Source organism: Thamnophis elegans, chromosome 6 (genome assembly GCF_009769535.1).
Source record: "Thamnophis elegans isolate rThaEle1 chromosome 6, rThaEle1.pri, whole genome shotgun sequence".
Taxonomy (NCBI): domain Eukaryota; kingdom Metazoa; phylum Chordata; class Lepidosauria; order Squamata; family Colubridae; genus Thamnophis; species Thamnophis elegans.
The window spans coordinates 26,721,396-26,743,885 of record NC_045546.1 but is presented as its reverse complement, the minus strand read 5'-3'; the positions used below and the strand labels follow the sequence as shown (position 1 = coordinate 26,743,885).

Below are 22,490 nucleotides of genomic sequence, written 5' to 3'. Positions count from 1 at the left end.
GTACAAATTTGTACAAAATAGTACAAATGAACACTATATGTATGAATATTGTTTATATCGTTCATATTAATTGGAAAGTCTAGATCAATGTTAGTTAACAATTATGGCTTATGACAAGGTTTACCATGCTGGATAGCATATAAGAATTTGATAACTGTGGTTTAATAAATAAGCCACATATTATTGATTTAGTATAATATGCTAAGCCATGGGCCATGTTTTATAAACTATAATAGTTGAAATCAAACAAATGACTTCTAGAGTCAGGCTGGTATCCATGAACCATAGAAGCTCAGTTTTTTAATGTGTGTCCCATATATAAAGCACATTAAAAAAATAGAAACACATATAAATCTAATAAATTACAAAAAATTCACTTTTTACCACATCCTATGGATACATCTATCCTCACATAAATTGGAATTGTAACTTCCAGAATTATCAACACAGCTATATTTCAACGGCTATATTTAAAAAACAAACAAAACTGAAACCCTGGGGAAAAAATCTCCAGAAATGCTGGCCACACTGATGTAACACAGGTCCATCATTTTGCAACAATTCCCTGCCCAACTTGCAGATGCCACCCACTGAAATATAGCTCATCTCGTCTTTTAACCTAACCAAGAGAGTGAAGAAGGCAGTTGAGAAACTATTGATACAACCCAGTCTGGACTTCAGCTCCCCAAATTCTCTAGTCAGCCATGCTGGCTGAGAAATTCTAGAAACTGAAGACCATACATCTTAAAGTTGGCAAGTTTGAGAAGTACTTGTATAGCTCAAGAGTAATATCCTGCCCTAGTTAATAAGAGCCGCAGGAAATAAGTTACTCCACCTTCTGCTTTAAGTGATTTTACTAAAATAAAAATAGCATGAGGATACCAGGATGTATGTTAAGAAATGTGACATTAATTCAGCTCTGGTATTAAAAACAAATTATGTATACACCACACACATACACACACATACATATATATACATATACACATACATATACGCACGCACGCATACAACTTTGATACCATAATACATTGATTAGTTACTAAGAAGTTACAAGTTTCTGGATTTTGCTACTTCACAAGGTTAATCTAAGGAATCTCTCTCTCTCTCTCTCTCTCTCTCTCTCTCTCTCTCTCTCTCTCTCTCTCTCTCTCTGTGTGTGTGTGTGTCTGTCTGTCTGTCTCTCTCTGTGTCTCTGTCTGTGTCTCTGTCTGACTGTATTTGTGTGTTTGTGTGTGTGTGTGTGTTTGTGTGTGTGTGTGTGCCCCCCTCTCATATAGGTGATCTTGTCAATTAATCAACTTTAAGAATGAAAATATATGCACCATACGATCAAAATACAGCTATATTTTTTACTGCAGCTGTAGTCTCTTGGTACAGTACAATATACACAATTTGGCAGAAACTTCTGAGTAAAACCACAAATGGTTTTTAACCTCAGACTGAGAAAATAGCATCTGGTCTGAAAGTATCCTTTTATTTTTATTTTCACTCCTTGTGCCTTTGCTCATCGTCCAGGATCCCAGTGCTTTTGATGGCTGAAAAAAGATCTGCCCTAGGAGCCCCACCTCTCATCAACATTAGCTGCTGCAAGAAGCTGTTGGAAAGAAATGAATGTCTTTTGGACTAGAGTGGGGAGAAACAAGAACCATCCTTGTACAAAACAGATCTGGAGAGTATGCACCACAGCCAAAAGCCAAAAGTTTAGCAGCCTAGGAAGAAGCAAGGAAGCTGAAACTCCTCACCCAAGGATTGCTGAGGAAAATGCAAAACAGGATATACAACGCAACAGAATGCAGCTACTTTTGGAAGAGGAAATGGGGACACAATGCAGAGAATTGCGACAGCAGCACAAATGTTAAGTTGCAACGACTAAAACACAACTCCCAGGAAACAAAAAAGCAGATTGCCGAAATAATGAAAACAGAATCTCACAACAACAAAACAAAAAAGAACAGCGAAAGTACAACAGTGAACAGATGGCTTCTCCTCCCAATAATATCAGTGTTCTTACATGCTTCTGACTGACAGGGGAATCAGATTGTTTTTTTGAAACCACTCAGTGCTCCATCTCATAAGAAGTCGCTAGTTCTAAGAAGGGGAGATGAGATGGGGAAGAGAGATTCCTTTCCTTGCCAAAATCTGCTCAGAAGGGAATTCTTCTGCTTTTCTAATGGTACAATGATTTATGAAAAGCTCCCCATTACTGACAAGGACAATTCTTGCCACCCCCACTAATGCTAATTTGTGCGGATTATAGGGTGGGAGGGTTTTTGGGTGCCTCAATCCCAGTTTAGAGTGAAATCTCACCACCACTACTTTACTACTGAATTTGTAAAAAACTGACACCATTCTGCAGGTCAAACATTTAAATGCAAATACAGGCTGGTTGCAAACAAGGGAACTGTAACAAGAAAGGTTGTAAGATAGTGTAAAACTCACCTAATAACTGTCTTGCTTAGCAACAGAAAGTTTGGCCACAATTGTGATTGTAAATTGAGTACTACCTGTATTTGACACTTAGTAAATTGTGGCACATCAAACTCCAGTTGTGGTTTAATGAACAGTCTGTTCCTTGTTTGGTTACTTGAAGACTCCCTATGGATATTTATAAATCTCCAGTGAGTGCCTAAGAAAGAACAAACTGTAAACTCTTTGGAAATATTTAAAATTGTATTTTGAATAAGTTATTTATGAATTTTAGATTTACCAATTCAAAATATATTTTCCCTGTCTTCACTAAATAGTCTGAACAGATTTTGTTTTCCTTCTTCACTTTGCAATTTACAAGTTAAGCAGATTTTTTTCCTCAAGTAAAACTTGTTATTCTATTTTTTTGTTTTGGTTATCTCATTTTCAGATTCATCCATGTATATATATATATAACATTTGCTTAAGCTTTTGAAGAAGTTGTTTGTAAATACATTTTGTCCTTTCCAAATTAGGGATGGAAACTAGTGGAGAGAGGTCATCTAAAATAAGGACATAGGAAATACGCGATTTTCTGATGTTGTATTACAACTGTATATTCATCATCATGCTGGAATAAGGCTATAGGTCAGGATTGGGGCTTTTTGAGGGGGGGGGAGTTCCTTGCTATACACCATTAATTTTAATAATATTATTATATACTAAATCTGCCATTTTAAAAAGACTCATAATTGTCTCCAAGTAAATGAAGAACTGTCATCTAAGAAACTGGTTGACTTATCAAGAAGTCTAGATAATAAACAATAGGTGGAAATTACAAAATCATAGATTTTGGTTAGATATCAGGGAAATTATCTTAATGTAAGAAATGTCCTATTATGGACTTGAGTACTTTGGGATGCAGTCAACTAGGTTACACAGTCAGAGGCTGGATGCCAACCCATCATAGATATTGTAATATTGAAGTTGTTCAGTAGGCAGGATGACAATGTGATCCCCAAATAACTTCCAGTTTTACCTGCTATGATTTAAAGAATAGTTGCAGCATGGAAAAATTAGAGAAAATCAGTATATTTAAATAGCAAAAAAACCCCAATACTTGGAACCAAAGTTTTGATCACAACTACTCTGATTATTTCACAATGTTATTGGCAATATTGCCCTGTGGCCTCGAACCAAACAATACAGTCTGGAGTGAGCCTAAAAGTTTGCCTATATTTACATCTTCTTTTTACATCTTCTTTCCTGCTTCTTTTCCCATTCTTCCCCTATTTTCCTTCTTTCCTGAGGTGCAGTAGCTCAGTGACTTAAAAGACACTGGAGAGAAGGTATGTACTTTGGTGGTTCAAGTCCTACCACCATATGACAGAGTGAGATCCTATCACTTGTCTCAACTCCTGCCAGCGTAACAGTTTGCAAGCATATAAATGCAAGTATATCAATAGGTAACATTTTGGGGGAAGGTTACAGCATTCTGGGTTTTGCTGTATGCTTTGGGCAGCAATATGATGTCATGCTGGCCATATGACAGCGGAAACATCTTTGGACAATGCTGGCTCAAAGAAACAGAGATGAGCACCACCTTCTAAAGTCAACTATGACTAATGGAATAAACCCCATAGGGACTCTTTTTTACATCTTTCTTTCCATATTCTTTTTCCTACTTCCCTCCCCCTACTTCTTTTTCCTATATTCTTCTACAAAACAGTCTGTTGTGAAAAAGTGCCTTTAATTAGTAACACTGGGAACCATCTGTCTGATTGCATTCTGGTGCTGCTTTCTCAGAGGACAAGCAATATTTCTATGAGAAAGAATGAAAGGCCGATATCAGAGCATCAGAATAGCAGGCTGCGTTCACACATCACATTAAATCTCAAGGTAGTTTATTCAGTTTTCATTAAGCATGTTGTGTAAACTCAATCACTGTACGTTATAACCCATGATTTATAACTGAATGCACCATGTTTTCCCACCAATTAAAAATTAGTCAGGAAACCACAGTTAAAGAAACCATGGCATAGCATACTGTGTAATTCTAGTCCAGGGGTGGTATTCATTTACCGTCCCTACTGGTTTGCGAATGTGAGCACACGTTTGAACGCACCCACTTCAGTCGCATATGCCACCTCTATGCATGCGCACAGCCTTCCGCGCATGCACTTTTGGTGAAAAAATGGCCTAAATGGGATGCTGTAGAGCCGGGGTGGGCAGGCAGGGCCACCCGTGATTTATGGTACTAGTTCAGGGGAATCTGTCCGAACCGGTAGAATACCACCTGTGATCTAGCCCCAGAGTTTTCAAGCTGGAAGTTGAGCTGGATAATCTTCCAGGTTTTCTTTTGCCTTCAGTTTTCATTTTGGAACAGATTTTTTAAAAATGTAAACCATTTGACATGTCTAATTAGAACCTATGCATTTGTTAAACAAAGCTGTGGTTTGTGGACAATATCAGCACATTAGTTGTGGTTGCTGTTTTTTTTAAAATTATTATCTTTATACACACACACACACACACACATATACCTACACACACACACACATGTTCATAACATATAATCACATGTATATTATTACATAGCCAACACCGTATTGATTATTAAATGTTGACATCAATTCATCTTACTATCAACTCCCAAACACAATTATTGGTTGTTCTGCTCTCCATTCACCATATTTGTCACTTTCTTCTCCCTCACTACTACTCCTCCTTACCTCCTTCCTTCCCCGTCACCCTTCTCTTCTCTATTTGCCCTTCCTCTCTCCTTCTCCTACCTGCCCTTTCCACTCCTTCTTCCTCTCCTCCTCTTCCCTCCTGACCTCTCTCCTATCCCTCTCTTCTTCCTTTACCTCTCTCCTCTACTTCACACTCTTCATCTCATTTACTTGGTATATTTTAGCTTCTGAGTGAGCTCCATTTTATGTTGATGGTATTTATAATTCCTTTTCAGTACACATATTTAATTTTAACATATATCTTCCTTTTTCTTTTTTTTTAAAAGAGAGAACAAAAAGGTATACATATATAGTCATTATACTTTTAAACCCCAACCCCCTGCCTAATTTTGTTGTTGCTGTTTTTAAAAAAGAAGGTAGCAGTGATTCTTGCAGGTGGTAGAAGATTTGAATTTCAAACTGTATATTTTGAAATGAGCAGAAATAATGTTATCAAAATATGCTCTCCAAAGGATGTTGAAAGTTGAAATATGGTATAACTGAAAAGCCTCTCTACTTTTATAGCTTCAGAATCCATTATGATAGAAATCAGATCTCATTAACTATTGATGGTCAGGTAAGACGGATAAATAGACATGCACTAGAAACATTTATCTCCATTCTTACCCCTCAGTCAGTGATCATGCAAAAGAAACTCTTTCCTCTGGCATAGCATCTTCCCCAAAATCTGCATAGTCCCCAAACCCAGCTGTGTTTTAAAAGTCTTCAAAATCTTGGCTTTCCCCCGAGACCTTTGATTAGGTTGAGTGGCAAACTACTTATATGACTTTACATAGTAGTTTGATTACGTATTCATTATTTATAATACGCATCATCCTTTATTCCATTGTAACCTATCATTTAATGCACGCTGCCCTGAATTGTTATGGAGCTGGGTTAGGTTGGTGTTATAAATTTGATAAATAAAGGGTATCAGATTTCACATTTGATAAAACATCGTAGTTTCAGATTAGCAAATAGACTATTGCTATTCAAATATCAAAGTACATATCTGATACACCCATGATCATATCCTATACCAGTCATGGCTTACTTTTTTGTCATCATGTGCCGAAAGCAAGTATGTGTGCACATGACAGTGCGCCCTCATGCCGGCACCCATAATGCAATGCAAATGCATGCCCCCATACCCCCCATGCATGGGTACGCAACCCCTGCGTGCGCCCTGCTCCCTTTCAACCATTTGTGGCTTCCAGGTTGGTGCAGGAGGCTTTCCAGGCCCAAAAAAGGACATGGGGGGCCTTGCACAGCGCCCCCGTGCCCCATTTTGGGCCTGGAAGGCCTCTTGCACCAACCTGTAAGCCAAAACAAGGTGCAGGAGTGCTGTGCGAGCCCCCAAAGTGCAATGGGAATGCCCCCATGCATGCACCCTATCCCCTGCGCATATACGGCAGAGACCCAAAGACCAGCTGGTTGCTGGGAGGTGCATGCACATGCACGGTGGAGCAGGGTCGGGGCAATGGTTTGTGTGGCTGCAAAGATGGCTCTGTGTGCCCCCTGTCGCATGCATGCCATAGGTTCCCCATCACGGTCCTATACCACACTCAGAGAGTCTTTATTAAGATATATCTAATTGTGAAAATGAATTATAGACAGCCCAGCCTCAAATTCAATCATGCTCTGCGCTCCAAAAGGCCTCTAGAGCCTTCAAATTCTTAGCTGCATGATTTTAGTCTATTAAAAATCCACACAGATGAATCTTCAGAGATATTTTGTGCCAACATCCACTGCAAGTACGCCTACAGCATATACTAATTTCAGTAGAAGCAGCTCTTTGACTTTTGCTATGCGCTGTAAATAAGAACTGGCTTGTCTATGCACTTTGCTCGCTACGCAGCATTTCACATTAACAGTCAGCGAGGAAGAGAGCATGAGCTCAACCAACCCAGCAGCAAAACTGACTGAGCAGAGGCATGGAAAGAGTGCAACTTGCAGATCCAGCAGAATGCAAAATGTGTAGAAAATTTATTCACTTTTACATTTAAAAAAACAACTTCACAAAAGCTTGAATTAGTTTTTCCCAACTAGAATGCCACAGGCATATAGACCATCTCACACAATACTCAGCAATGGACATGATTGATCGATTGATTGGTTGGTTGGTTGATATCCCACATCAATGGCTCTAGGTACCTTAGAAATACACATATATTCAAATAACATCATAAAACAATTTTAAAATCCTATTCTAAAATTAACATGACAGCTAACTGCTAAATACCTCCCAAACTCTGAAAAACCTGAGTCAAAAAGTAGGTTTTAAGACTTGTCCTCTTTTTAAGATTATCCTGCCCCCAAACACTCACAATAGCTTTTGGATCTCAGAATTGCATAATAGCATTGGCTGTGCAGTTAAAGTACTTTAGGTCTGAGGTCTTTAATACTATACTACCACATTTGTGACAGAAGCACCTACCAAGGCACTTCCAATTTGAAAGAATTTGCCAATGACATCAACGTTGCGCAGGGGACGCCAGTAGGGGATCCTTTCAAGTCTCTGTTATTTTCCCACCAAAATGGTACCTATTTATCTACTTGCATTTGCATGCTTTTGAACTGCTAAGTTGATAGGAGCTGGAAGAAATTGACAAGAGTTCATTCCATCACACAGCTCACTCTCAGATTTCGAACTGCCGAGCTGTCAGTAGTCCTCTGACTCAGTGTTCTAACCACATGAGTCACTGCAATCCCACCACAATACTATATTGTAACTATTCTTGTGTCTTCAGCCTACATTATATACTCAATCCTACTATGTATGCAAAAGGAAATATGTAACCACCCTAGAACTTGAGATTATTCAGCTCTGGACATTCTTAGAGCTCCAGATGAATTATCATATTCACATTTCAACGGGTGACAGATTGATATAGAAATAAGAACATAAGTAGAGGCCAAGATTGGTTGTGAGAAGCATTTTGCTTTTCCCCAGCTGTACTCTGGTTCAAACCCAAGTAGTTGGCGCTAGAATGTAAAGTGGTTAAAGCATAAGAGGCTGATTTGATACTCAATTTATTCTGTGGCTTTTCTTCCACAAATCAGTACTCCCACAGATACGTTCTTGATGCCCTCCAGTCTCTCTACTCCACTCAATATTTGACTTTATTTTTTAAAAAAATCCCTTTTCATTGAATAACATAAAGCATGCTGCAAAGCTAAGGATCGGCCTCCAGCATTATTTTATTTAATGAATAAACGTATAAGCCCTGAAACACCGCATAAGCTTTCTGATTAAAGAAAAAGCATGGATGACCAGATCCCAATGTTTTGGAAATGTGCCCTCCTACATAGAGAGGAGACAAAGGCAAATAGAGTATTAAGGAGCATCTGGATGAAGATGAGCACTTTTGATATTGATACTTTGTAACTCATTGTGTCTCTTCTGGAGTCACTTGAATGGGCTCTCCCAACAACTTCTTAAAGCTCTTCATTCTCTCAAAACCGAAATGTTAAGGGCTTCTCAGACAATCAATCAGCCAGGATGCCCTTGAATTTTCTGAAATAGAAACTTTCTGATCATTGATAGAGAACTGGCTGCACCATTCTAGCAGGCTAACCACTAAATTTATTTATGGGGGTCTTTGAATTTTCTCAAGCCAAAACTGTATGACAATTAGGGGGAAATGTATTCATACATCTCCAGAGAAGAACGCATGACCCTGTTGTAAAAGTATATGCCAATAGAAGTGGGGAGAAAAGGAGAGAGAAAAATAATGCAGAAAACTGAATTCACATCTGGACAGGAGATTTGGGGTTTGGCTCAAAAAGAGCTTCTTTTCAGACCAGCAGAATCCAAAGAAAGTATCAGTGAAAGTATCAGAAAACAAAGAAAAAAAATACAAATTATGCAGCAAACAACATGAAAGCCTAGTTTCGTTCTCCTATTTCTTCTCCTATATGCTTGATGTCTAATTTTTTTTCCCCTAAAGGAAGTTCAAGAAAAAAAACCTGTTGGTATCTGGACAAGATCCTAGAGTGGTAGTACAATCTGTTATTGTTACTGCATCTCTAAAAAAAGACAGCTTGACCACTTTCAGTGTGTGCTCACACAGGAAGTCATGAAACACAAGTAGCTGCCAAGTCAGACTCTGCTCCATTTCACTCCATGCTGCTCCACCTACAGGAAGCAACTTCCAGCCCCACCTGGAGACCAAAGCTAGAACCCTCTGAGATATTTTAATTTTTCTTTCCATAATAGCAAGACAACTGTAGGATAAAAGTTTGGTGTCCATGGATAATCATTGGTTGCAGACAATGATAGATTAAAATAGATTACAACCATATTCTTAGTGTATTTACTTTTTTGCAATCCTGAATCTCTTATTTTTTTAAAAAAAAGAATGGGTTTTTTTAATGTTATATAAACAAATCTGTCTTGAAAAATCACAATACAAATTTCAGAACTTTCTGAAATTCTGGAGAACTGGTAGTGGAAATTTTGAGTAGTTCGGAGAACTGGCAAATACCACCTCTGACTGGCCCCACCCCCATCAATTCTCTGCCTACCGAGTCCCAGCTGATCAGGAGGGGATTTTGCAGTAACTTTCCCCTGGAGTGGGGAGGAAATGGGGATTTTACAGTATCCTTCCCCTGCCATGCCCACCAAGGAATGGGTGGTAAAAAAATTTGAATGCCACCACTGATCAAACACAATCCTATCACTCAAACTTTTAACTTAAATTTAGTAAATATAGAAAATACAAACAAAAGGCAAAAATACACTTAAAATTTAAATGCAACAACCCATTAACAAAAATAGAAATAAAAAAAAAGATTATCCTGTGATCACACATGATTGCCATTTGTGATCTCCTGCAGCTTCTCCACTGACAGAAGCCAGGAAGGTTGCAAATGGTAATCACATGGCTGCCAGGTGCTGCAACCTTTGTATTATTTGTGAGTTAGTTGCCAAGCTTGACACAATCAAGGGATTGTTGAGATGCTGTGATGGCCAGAACTACAAGGAACGATCATAATTCTCCTCATTCAGCAATTGTAATTTCAATGAATGAGTGATAGCTGAATGAGGAATACCTGAAGGCTACTCTATTTAATACTCTTGTTGGAAATTATGGGAAAATTCAGACAAATATATTTGAAGGGCATGTAATTAGGGAAGGTTGCCATAAAAGCAATTTCTTTTTATTAAGAAATTATGAATAGAGTGGGGAAAAATACGAGTTTTCCAATGTGTATTTCATAATAAGAAATTCTACCCTGCATACACCAGGGAGAAACAAAGTAAAACAAAAATAAAACCACAGAACAAAGAAGTAGTTTATATGTCTCAAGGTTGCAAAATATAGTATATGTGCAACCACTAGAGTTGCAATTAGTCTGAAAAATTCCCTCTTGTGAGGTTTTCATCATGACTTACCCAATTTTAGATACCATACAAAAGAATAAAAAAAAATCCTCAAGTTTTGAGGAAAGTTAACATATTAACTTTCAGCTCATCAGAAGCAGAAAAGACTTTAGTATAATACACTCATAACTACTCTTCAAATACAAACTCTTAAGGAACTCTTAAACAAACAGCATTACCAACCCCAATTTATTATTACAGTCTTAGACCAGCAACCAGAACAAATAAAAGCAGTCCATATATATACACTTAAAAGTTCTAGTATAAAATAATAAATAACACCTAAAATCTATAATAAAATCCAGTGTCAATTATACACGGTCTGACTATACGATAGTTGCAATCCCTAAACTGTGTGTCCCGTTGTTCAACGCTAAAAGGGAAGTGACTAAGCAGCGCAAAGGGTTTGCCACAATTGTTGTATAACATTGCTATGGTGGGGAAGACACTTGTTTGCGATGAATCCCCATTGCTGTTGTGCAGAATCTGGCCACCTGCGCTGTAGTTACGGATTGTTCATCCTTAAGCAGCCGCTAGAGATAGATAGTATTGGAATGACCTAGCAGTTATTGGTAGAATATGTTTTTTCCTAATCTCCGTATAAAAGGAACATCTAAGGAGCATGTAACTGGCAGTCTCCCTCTCTCCTGAGCCACAGGGACGGAGTCTTTCCATGAATGGTATCCTTTTATACTTGCCATACAGGACGGCCGATGGAAGCGCATGGCACCGTGCGAGTGCAAATGCTTTCTGGTGGTTTGCTGACTCCAACTGACTAAGAAAGTTGGCAGGAGCAACAACACATCTAATGGCATACGGAGCCAGAAACGGCAGAGCTTTCCCTAAGTCCTCCTGCCTCTTGATGTCTTCCACCCTTTGTCGCAAAATTTATCTTGCTGGATCATAGTCCATCTTGAGTATTAAAGCTGGGGAGAAGCCTAGTTTGGCAAGGTTGGACTCGACAGCTTTGAGCCATGATGAAGAGAATTTGTCTTGGAGGATTAATGGAGTGGGGCCTGGCGGAAAGAAGTTAAGCTTTAGCCAGAGATTTAAGGACGCTATACAGATTCTTGCTTCGACTTTTGTCAATACAGCATTACCATGAAAACCACATCCTATGAGTCTTTCTCCAATACTGAGTTGCAGTATTTCCACCCAAGGTCAAAACAAATTCATACATTTCATTATCCTTACTCCCAATTACTGTTATGCCCCATTATTTCTATTCTCAATTGCAAAAGAAGTTAGAGCTTAGGGAACCCCTACTTAGAAGATTTTACATGAAGCAGAGGGGGAAAAAAATTCCAGACATTCCTTGAAAGAGCAGGCATTGGACATAGTCCATGGGAGGCACTTAAAGAGAAGGAAAGTGTTAAATTTATTTTATTTGTATTAATTTATTTCATTTACATCAATGTATATAATCTGTATGATGATGTCATTATGCAAATGAAATAAATTGAAGGGAATAACATAATTTCATATTCAATGTATAGTTAATGGGAGTATTTCTTGATCCATTAAATTGAGATTTTACTGTACAGCTAACAGTAATGTTATGAGGATGTAGCAGAAATGGATGTTGCCAGGATGTGTTGATCCTGTGGATAGACACAAGCAGGACATAGCATCAAGCAAAGAGAAAAAGGTGGAGAAAAATACATCCGTTTCTAAGGTATTTTAGATTTTCTAGAATTTGCCCCATTCTTCTCTCTCATTCATTGCTTCTTCATTTGTTTGATTTGTATCACCAAAATCCATACCTGTCACTGGTATAATTATAAAAAGGTACATAAAATATAATGCATGAATTCAATGAGAATTTTCCCCCACAAGAAGCTTCTTCCAGGTATGAGTTAATTTTATAGGACACACAAACACACAAAATCTAAGTACAATGAAATGCAGTATATTCTTCAAGTTTCTTGGTGCGGCCCACTGGAAGTGCTCACAACTTTTTTATATTTTTTCTTATTTTCCACTCGTTGGTGTTGCAATTACTGCCATTAAGATTTTTTTAAAAAATAATTTGATGGCTCTGCGATAATAGAATTTACATAGTAGAGAATTCTATTTGTCATTATGAATTATGAAATGAATACACTCTATGATTACTGAGCCTGGCAAGAAATCAACTTTTTTTTTTTGCAACGTCTTGTGACATTCTAGTTTCTTCTCTACAAGGAGTCTTTTGATTTCTAGTTTTTGTATAAACAGGCAATAGCAGAAAACCAGCAGTTTCCATGATATTAATATGCTAGGAAGCAAGTAAGCAAGGAAAAAAAAAACATCTCAGCAACATTGAGAGTGTAGGGGCCAGAGCACTGTGGTCCCTAAAAGGCAGAAAATGATCTCTTCACAGGTAAAATAGTCAGGATAGATAAGAAAAATGCAAAAACAGAATTCAATTATCATCCAGATCTGAGATGCAATCTGATGGAATCCAGATATTTCACATTACGATTTCCATGATCCTGACCATGACACAGTTTGAGAATCTGTCCTCAGAAAAGTTCAAGCTATTTGGGATGATCTCATCACAGCCATACCAGAAGCACTTTGCTGGTTAGCTTCCTTAAGATAAAGGTAAAGGTTCCCCTAGCACATATGTGATAGTCGTTCCTGACTCTTGGGGGTGGTGCTCATCTCCGTTTCAAAGCTGAAGAGCCAGTGCTGTCTGAAGACGTCTCCATGGCCATGTGGCTGGCATGACTAAACACCAAAGGCACATGGAACACTGTTACCTTCCCACTAAAGTGGTTCCTATTTTGCTACTTGCATTTTTTATGTGCTTTTGAACTGCTAGGTTGGCAGAAGCTGGGACAAGTAATGGGAGCTGACTCAGTTATGTGGCACTCCATTATCTCTTAGCCACTGAGCCACTGCATCCCTTTTTAGCTTTCTTTTAGCTTTCTTAGATATTGAATTATACCACTTGTCCCATTGCAATTCGATGGCTTCATATTATCATGATTTTATTATGGTTTTATCTTAAGGTAATATTTTACCTCATATATTGTAGTGTAAACTTATATTTCTGTTTGTATGTTTCATGTTTTTCATTATTGTTGTATATCAATATATATGTATATCAATATATGTATATCAATATACCATACACTAAATAAATAAAATAAACCACAGCTACTGACCTTGTTGATTAAATGGAATAAAAAGTTTGAAATATCTGATGAACATCAAGCTACCCGTCTCTGATTTAACTTCATTTAAAGGAGAAACATACATAGTCATAAAAGGCCCAAATGGCAGTAAGAAGGCAGATAGGTTTCATCATGAGTCAGGGATTGCTAGTAGCTTTCAATAACCTAATCAATCAATTAAATCATGATTCATCAAAGTATATTTTATTGAGCTATTCCAAGTGTCTCAACAAGCCTGACATTCAGAGGTGGGTTGCTCATGGTTCAGTCCAGATCAGGCAAACCAGTAGTAGTGGTGGCAGGAGAATCCACCCACCCGCCCGGACGTTTCTGGGCATGCGCATAAGTGTCGTGCGCCCGAACTGGTAGTAAAAATTTTGGCAACCCACCACTGCTGATGTTGTGTCTCTTTCATCTGCCAACTACTGGACCATAAGAAATGTCCCTGCATTTTGTTTTGCTCCAAACTGTTGGCCACAGCAGTTTCATCTTTGTTTTTCAAAGGCGCACCATGAAAAAGAAATATTCTTGTTCTTCTGTAGCAATCAAACAAAATGTTAAGCTGAGAGAAAGGCAGAAAATAAGCATTTTAGGAGCACAATGAATACTCTCCTTTCCCTCTTGCATAAGCCAAAGGCAGAAAATAAGCATTTTAGGAGCACAATGAATACTCTCCTTTCCCTCTTGCATAAGCCAAAGGTAACTGTTAAGAACTGACCCAGAGGGGGGGAAGCTTCCCTGAATTGCCAAACCACTTCCTGTGACTACATCTAGACTTTCCCTTTAAAGCAGGCTATGCTTTCAGCTGGGGAGCTGGCTATTGATAGTGTAAAACATTAAAAATGTAACAACTAGGATTTTGGATGATCACAAAAAGAATTTTATTTCAACTGTTCAGACAGAATAAAGCTGAACACAATTAATATAAAAATCCAATTGAAAATCATATTGGTTCATGAGGGAAAATATAGGTGAAAAATGTTATTGGGATTAGTCAACATCGATAAAAATGTATTGCTTCTTCCTCAATCTCCTGGTTTCTATAATTTCTTGCCTGATATAATTCCTGACTCATGTGTAGTTTCAATTGCTTTAATGAAGGTTATATCATCTACAAATGGTTTGGCAACTTATGATCCAGAATGATCTAAATATCCACTTTCTTGATTAATCCAAATTACAGTGGCAGGGGAAAGTACATCACTTTCCACATACTCCCATATCGGAATGTTTAATCAAGCAAAAGATCTTACCCCGTATGTTATGAATTCTCACTAAAGAAGCTAGATCTTAAAGGAATCCTAAATCTTTTTTATTAATTATTATGTTGTTCAGTCTCTCTACTTCACAGATCAAGTCATTCACACAGAGGTAGAAAATAGCTTATTTCAATATTATTGCATGATTCTAATTATTAGAAAATATTTGAATAAGAGTCCTTCTCTTCCAAAGGCTGATTTTACATCTGAATAAAAATAAATTCAGCTCAAAGATTCCAATCAAGAGTTTTAGACAGCTGTAAGATTCATAACTATGACATTTGAATGTATGTTGGCCATCACAGCTACCTAGGGATAAATTTGGTGTTAATATTATTCCAGTTCTTTAAGCTGTCACAGAACAAAAGAATCAAAACTCCCAAATCTCTTCTGCTATTATTTTTAAGATTGAACCTATACTATTTGACCCCTCATCTTTCTAATTGTTCCCGTAACAATATAGATTTTTATTAGAGGATCTCATGGTGGTAACCAATAGGACATGCTATTCAATAAACAACAAACAACATTTCACTCATTTTAATCCCATCACTTGACCTGTGCTGCTAGAATGAATCATCCAGCAAAGAAATAAATCACTGGTGGGAAAGGGCCCACTCAGGAAAGAAATACAAGGCCTCCTTATATCTGTCTTCACAATAAATAAAGGATTGGATTCTGTGTCCGCATGTGTGCATGACCCTTAACTGTAACAAAACAAGAGCAAAGCAGCACAGATTGTGATGTACTAAGCCAAATACACCTTAATAATGAGTCATTTAATGTCCCATTAGAAGTTTAGTAAACTCTATGGTGACTATTTGGAATCAGAAAAAAGAGAGGAACGAAATGTTATGCAGAATTAAATTAAATGTAATGCAGAATTAAATTCATCATTTTCTTATTATTAAGACCAGTGGTCCCCCTGGTCTTTGGACTGCTACCGGTCCATGGCCCATTGAGAACTGGGCTGCTTGAGTGATGGGGGAGCATGCAAAGCTCCATTTATGTATGTGCGGGATAAGGTTGCACACACAAAACCATCCCCTCCCGTCAACTCCACTTGCTGCCACTTGCTGCCACTGCTACCAGTGTGTGAAGCCAGAAAGGTTGGGGACCGCTGATTAAGTCCATATGGTCCCAAGCATGGTAACCATTACAAATAACATTTCAAGCAAATAATAAAAATAGAAAACTAGGTAGAAAATGTATTCACTAAAACATAAGGAAGCACTGTAGATGTTTGTGAATTAGCCCAGATCCATCTTGAGTGCAACAAGATTCAATTCAATTTAAAGTCTTCCTCAAGTTAAACTCAGCTGTTTTAAAATTAAATTATAGCCCATATATTCCATTCCAGTATTAACAGGTAGAACCTTGCTTAGTTTTTAAGGTTTGGCCCAACTGATAAAGAATTCAGTATGATTTTATATCATAGGCTGTGATGATGACACATCAAAATAACTGCCCTGGCAGCATTTGGGGCAGAATAGATCTATGCAGAAATAATAAGTATGAAAAAAAGACCCAGCACAGCAGCTTCTGAACTTTTCAGAAAGTTGTGCTTAATTAATATTGAAAGGTTTGTCTTCAGTTTATCATAAAAACATTCAAAAACTCTTTTCAAAGGAAGTTCTTATTTAAGAACATAAAAACAAATGAATTCACCATTCTGTGCTTGCTTTTCTGATCTGGCAGATTCACTGGCATGGCAAAATGAACTCTTAAGAAAGTGATACATTAACACTCGCTTGTGCAACAATAGAAGAAACATTTGTGGATGCATAACCACTATTGGTTATAGAGCCGAGGTGGTGCAGTGGTTAGGGTGCAGTACTGCAGGCCATTTCAGCTGACTGTTATCTGCAGTTCAACGGTTCAAATCTCACCGGCTCAAGGTTGACTCAGCCTTCCATCCTTCGGAGGTGGGTGAAATGAGGACCCAGACTGTGGGGGCAATTTGCTGACTCAATTTGCTAAAAATCTGTAAACCGCTTAGAGAGGGCTGAAATCCCTATCCTTCTTTTGGTTTCTTTTAAATTGTGTTGTTTGTTTGTTTGTTTTCATTTGGGGTGTAGTGGGGAGAGTAAAGAAAAAATAAAAAAGGGAACTTGAATACAGCAGTCAGATTAAATATAGAGACTAACCGACCTATCCTTAAACTCAGCCGAACAAATGGAAAGTTAATTATAACAATATATGGCTATGGATCAGGAGAAAAATAAAGGATCATATAAAGAGCAAAGGATGGCTCAGCAGCTAAAGATGCCATGCAACAGAGTGAGCTCCCATTCCTGCTCACCTGGCAGTTTGAAAGTATGCAAATGTGAGTAGATTAATAGGTACCACTTCGATGGGAAGGTAACAGTGTTCCATGTGCCTTTGGCATGTAGCCAATGGAAAATGTCTTCGGACAATGCTGGTTCCCTCAGCCAAGAATCAGAGATGAGCAAATTAACTTTGTTCCTATATGTTAGAAAAGTTGCAACATTTGAAGTCAGTTATCATGTCTCAAATTGCCCTGTTGTTTTTGAAGTGATTCAAAGGCAACTTATTACATGAAATATCTCAAAATCAATTTGAATATTTGATTCCAACAATTGACTGGGTTTGATTGACTATCCTTATAATCCCATCTGCCCCAATAGGAAGTTGTTTTCTGTTTGACATTAGTTACAGTGGCCTTTCAATGTCCAGATGGGATTTTTTCCTAGACCTACCAAATTTCCCATGAGAAAGTTCATACACTAATCTACCATTAGGCAACTTTCCTTCTTACAATAGCAAGGGAAAAAGGATTCAAACCAAATCAACAATTGACTGAAAAGTTATTTAACAGAATATTTGTTACATTTTATGTCAAAAAAGCTTCTAAAATCTGAGTGCCACAGTTGAAAATTTTTGTCTCAGCTAGTTCAAGTTTCCAGTTGTGAGATATGGATTAAGCATTTCAATAAAAACACCATGGAGAGTTAAGTTTAAGTATCCTTTAACACAGTTGACTGACTGTGCCTATTTTGATTTGGTGGGTCAAAAGTTGCAGTGTCCTGACCTGAAATAATTGAGATCTCTGTTTGCAGTTTCTTCTTTACTATTCTTTCCAGTTCTTAATGAACATCAAATGAGAAAAGCTGCATTGCAGGGGTGACAAGGTTACTGTGTAATTTACATAGCCATACTTGTCCATAGATGGCATGCCTTCTGCAAAATACATTCAGCTTTGTAAGAGGACCAACTTGAAATGACACTCCTTGTGCAATTACTAGAGGCAAGAAAATGTATCTGAGAGAGCACCCAAGAGCAAAGCAATGCAGTTTGTCAACTCATGGCACTGTGCAGCAACCTTTATCCTTTATTTCAAATACATTAATGCACTTCCTTTATGAAGCATTTGTTCCACAGATACAGTAAGAACTACCACCCATTATTATTAGATATCAAGCAAATTATGTTACTAATTGATTATTTTGTATTAAAGAACCAACATTTTAGGATCATGCAAATGGCACAAAGGTGCAGAGAACTCCTTAAACATTTGTCATCATATATGTAGTTTCCAAAAATATCAGCAGCACTGTGTCCCATCATCTAGATTCTAGCCCATTTGGGGGGTGAAATCTGCTTTTCTCTTCCTTTGACTACTTTAAAAACAGATTAGGACTTCAACTTCCTACAGTCTGACACATCATATGTTCATCAGAGAACATTAATCATAAGCAAAAGACATGGTGTCTAATAAAATTTACAGGAAATACTAGCTGCGTCTCCCACATTTGTCCAACCATTTTTCTCACACCCCTCCTAATAATGTGTGTGTGTGTGTGTGTGTGTACATACATACATGCATACATGCATGCATAACTTGAAAAGAAAGCGTAGAACTTAGAACATGACAGAAACCATTTCCAATTTGGTGTATATACAAGTCTTAGGGATAATTTTTCTCCTTTCTGTCTGGCATATAGCGATAAATTTACAAGAACTAAGTACCCTGCTGGTCGATCACTGATAGAACCAGACAACAGGTTAAAAAATCTTTTGCACATGAAAGAAACCAATTCCATATTTTGACCCCTAAGTCTCCCAACCCTAAAGAACCACAGCAGACCCATCATTAGAAAATTTTAAAAAAAGAAAGAAACCATGTTTGATTACCATCTTGTCCAGAACTTTCCAGATATTCACTCAGCTCGCAGCCAAAGACGTTCGTAGCTCCTTTCCTCTTGAGTTTCAGCTTTCCTGCCTTGTTCTTCATGAGTTAGTTCCAAAAAAAGAGGATTACCCCCTCCTTTCTTCCCCCCACCCCCTTTTTACACCAAATAAGTTAAAAAGTTCTCCCCTCTTCTTCTCAGATTTGTGTTGTTTGAGTCCCGTTTCTAGTCAGCAACATTGAAAGCCCAGAACTTTCAGCCGGATGCCTCAACATTAATCTCCACCAGATGTTAAGCTGTTGCAGCTAAGGCTGCTGTAGAAGGGAACGATCAGTACATACGGAGATCTCCAGCAGGAAGCAGCATATAGTTTGTAGCCCAGGTTCAGGATGGTTCTCTATGAGGGAGTTAAGAAACCAGTGTCTCCAGCAAAACTGGCAACCGAGATCAGATTTTGGCTGAGGTTCTTCCTTGCTGATGCATCCCAACAAATCAAATGAAGCTGGCCTTCAAATTAAATCAAGCTGGGTCTTTCATAGAAAAAAAAACCAGACGCTCTAAATCCATTTCCCCTCCAATAAACTTGTAAAAAAAAGGGGGGGGGGAGAATACAAAACTGATGAAAAGCTACAAATCTATGTAGGCTCTACATTTTAAACTCCTTACTCTGTTTTAGGGTTATCGGACAGTATTAGGAGAACAAGGCACTGGCTTCCTTCCTTCATGCAGTCTCTCTCACTTTCCCCTTTCCTCTGCTTTTGCAAATTCTGGGATTATCCAGTTCAGGAAATGCTGAAAGGAAGTTAGCAGGGGAGGGCGGAGGATGGACTTTTTTGGCAGTATGGCCAGTGAAGTAAGTAAGTAAGTAAGCGTGTGTCTCTCTGTGTGTGGGTGTGTGTGTGCAAGAGTGTGTGTTTAAGAAAAGTAAGAATGGGGGAGCAGAAAGAGTAGTTTTCAGCAAAGAAGGGAAGGAGAAGAATGTCCTGCCAGCTAAAAGATAACGGGACAGTCTGAAAGGAAATCATTTCACAGAGCAGGGGCCCATAGCAGCTTTGTGCTGACGTTTCCTGTTCCACAAATGGTCAACTCTGAAAAAGACTCAGGGAGGGGCAAGGGGAGGAGGGTGGAGTAGAACTGGTTTCAATAAATGCTCGACTCTTTTTGATTGATTCTCTCTCTTTCTCTCTCTCTCTCTCTCTCCCCCCCTCCCGTGTTTCCTCATATTGGACTGAGAGTTCCTCTGTTTTCTATCATCGGAATGATGGGGGAGGGAGGAGAGTGATTGAACAAGCAAGTAATGAAGAAAGCAAAGTGTAAGAAACTGTAAGGTCTCTCAGCCTCAGACCTAGAAAACAAACCCATCTCATTTCCTCAAACCAATTGAAGGTGTTGAATCCTACGTTTCAACCTTAAAATTCCTAGCTGCAGCATTCCACAACTAGTCAATAAGGTATCCAGCAATTTTTGAAGAGAAATAGTTGTATATCCTCCTACTGTTCTAAAGTTAAAGCACATTGAGACTCCAATATGTGCTATTTCTGTCATGGCTTCATTGAATGATATAAAGTGATTTAAACAGATTGGGTTGGTATGATTTCTTTCACTTCAGAGTTCTTGAAATAGAAGGAAAGATGTTGGCTTTTTTTAGTTGATTTTTTTTTTAAATAAACAAGGCAGCCTATAAAGTACAAAAAACAACAACACATGTTCTTTAGAACTGAAGAAGCTTCTTGGATGAGAAGCGAAATGCCTTCCAAGAAAAACCAGAAAGTCCAGTTGCCTCTTGAAAAAGCACCTTTGTGACAAAAAACAAAGTAGGTATTCAAGTGCTTTAATAAAGACTCTCAACACTCTTTAAAAACAAAGTGTAATTTATACAAGCACTATGTGATTTTGATCCAACACCCATCCAATATAACTATTAGATTTTTTGTAAATTAAATAGGAGAGGCAGGCAACTGGTGCCCTCCAAGTTTTCTAGAATATAACTTTAACATTCCCTTAATATTAGCGTGGATTTGGAAGTTATGGAACTTACAATCAAAACAACATATGGGATCCTATTTTGTTCAGATGCAAAAATAAACTTTGGATTTTTTAAGCAGTTCTTTCACTGGGACATCTTCGCTGAGCAAGTCTAGTCTAAACTTATTTATAGAACAGAGTCTTGTATTTATTTTGAATGTCTTAAGAGAGGGGTATGGATTTTGTTAGATCTTGTGACATATTATCAGATGTATGATTTTTAATGGGAAGGCTAGTGTTTCAGATGAAGACATCTTCAAAATAACCACATGTTTAACATGTCTAACAAAGGACCTCTAAGAAATAGATCTTTATCTTCGTTTTCTTTTTTTCCCTTTGCTTTTTGAAAAATATAACTGGAGACAGTGATCTGACTATATGGAAATTTTAAATAAATTATAAATCAATCTCTCTCTCTCTCTCTCTCTCTCTCTCTCTCTCTCTCTCTCTCTCTCTCTCTCTCTCTCACACACACACACACACACACACACACACACACACACACACACACACCCCTCTAGACAATGTAAGAAATATTACAGGAAATCCAGAAAGTTTTCTGGTGAGAAATGTATCTTTGACTCTAGCCAAAAATCGCCTTATACATGATTTTAAATTAGAAGTGGGCAAACTATGCCAGTGAATCCTTTTTTTCTGGATGCTTGAGGTTCTTGTGTATAAATTATGAAAAAGCAATGGACTGTTTCCCCCTATATTAAGGCACCAGCCCTAAAAATATCATTCCTTCACAACAGGCAAAAATAAAGATTTGTTCTTGTTCAGTTGCTAAGTCATGTTCAACTCTTCACAACCCCATGCACCATAGCATACCAGGCCTTCTCTGTTCTCCATTAAGTCCTGTTGTTTGATGAAATCCATGTTCATTGCATCTATGGCACTATCTAACCATCTAATCCTCTTCTGTCCCCTTCTCATTTTGCCTTCCATCTTTCCTATCAGGGTCTGTTTCAATGAGCCTTCTCTTCTCACTTGGTGGCCAAAATATTTGAGTTTCAGCTTCAGTATCAGTGGTGGGGTGCTAGCCGGTTTACTACTGGTTCACTTGCGATCACCCGTGTATGCAAAAGCATCCGGGCAGGTGGACAGAGCCTCCCACTGCCACCACTACTAGTTTGGCTGACCCGGGCCAAACCCGGAACAACTCACCTCTGTTCAGTATCTGTCCTTCCAAAACACAGCCAGGGTTGATTTCCTTTATGATTGACTGATTTGATGTCCTTGCAGTCCAAGGGACTCTCAAGAGTCTTGTCCAATACTACAATTTGAAACCATCATCCTTCTTTATGGTCAGGGGTGGATTCCGGCCAGCACTGCCGCTAGTTCGCTTGTGTGCGTGCTTTGCACTG

At 38.2% G+C, this 22,490-nt stretch overlaps 1 protein-coding gene across 1 annotated transcript in view; it reads right to left on the bottom strand.

Annotated features, from left to right (window-relative positions):
* The window catches only part of ARHGAP31 (Rho GTPase activating protein 31), a 106,381-nt gene extending 86,292 nt beyond the window's left edge, over nt 1-20,089 (bottom strand). Inside the window, exon 1 of the mRNA XM_032220102.1 lies at nt 19,103-20,089. Coding sequence (XP_032075993.1) covers nt 19,103-19,202 — 100 coding nt within the window. The 5' untranslated portion in view covers nt 19,203-20,089. The remainder of the gene's footprint in view (nt 1-19,102) is intronic.
* Between the last annotated feature and the right edge of the window lie 2,401 nt (nt 20,090-22,490).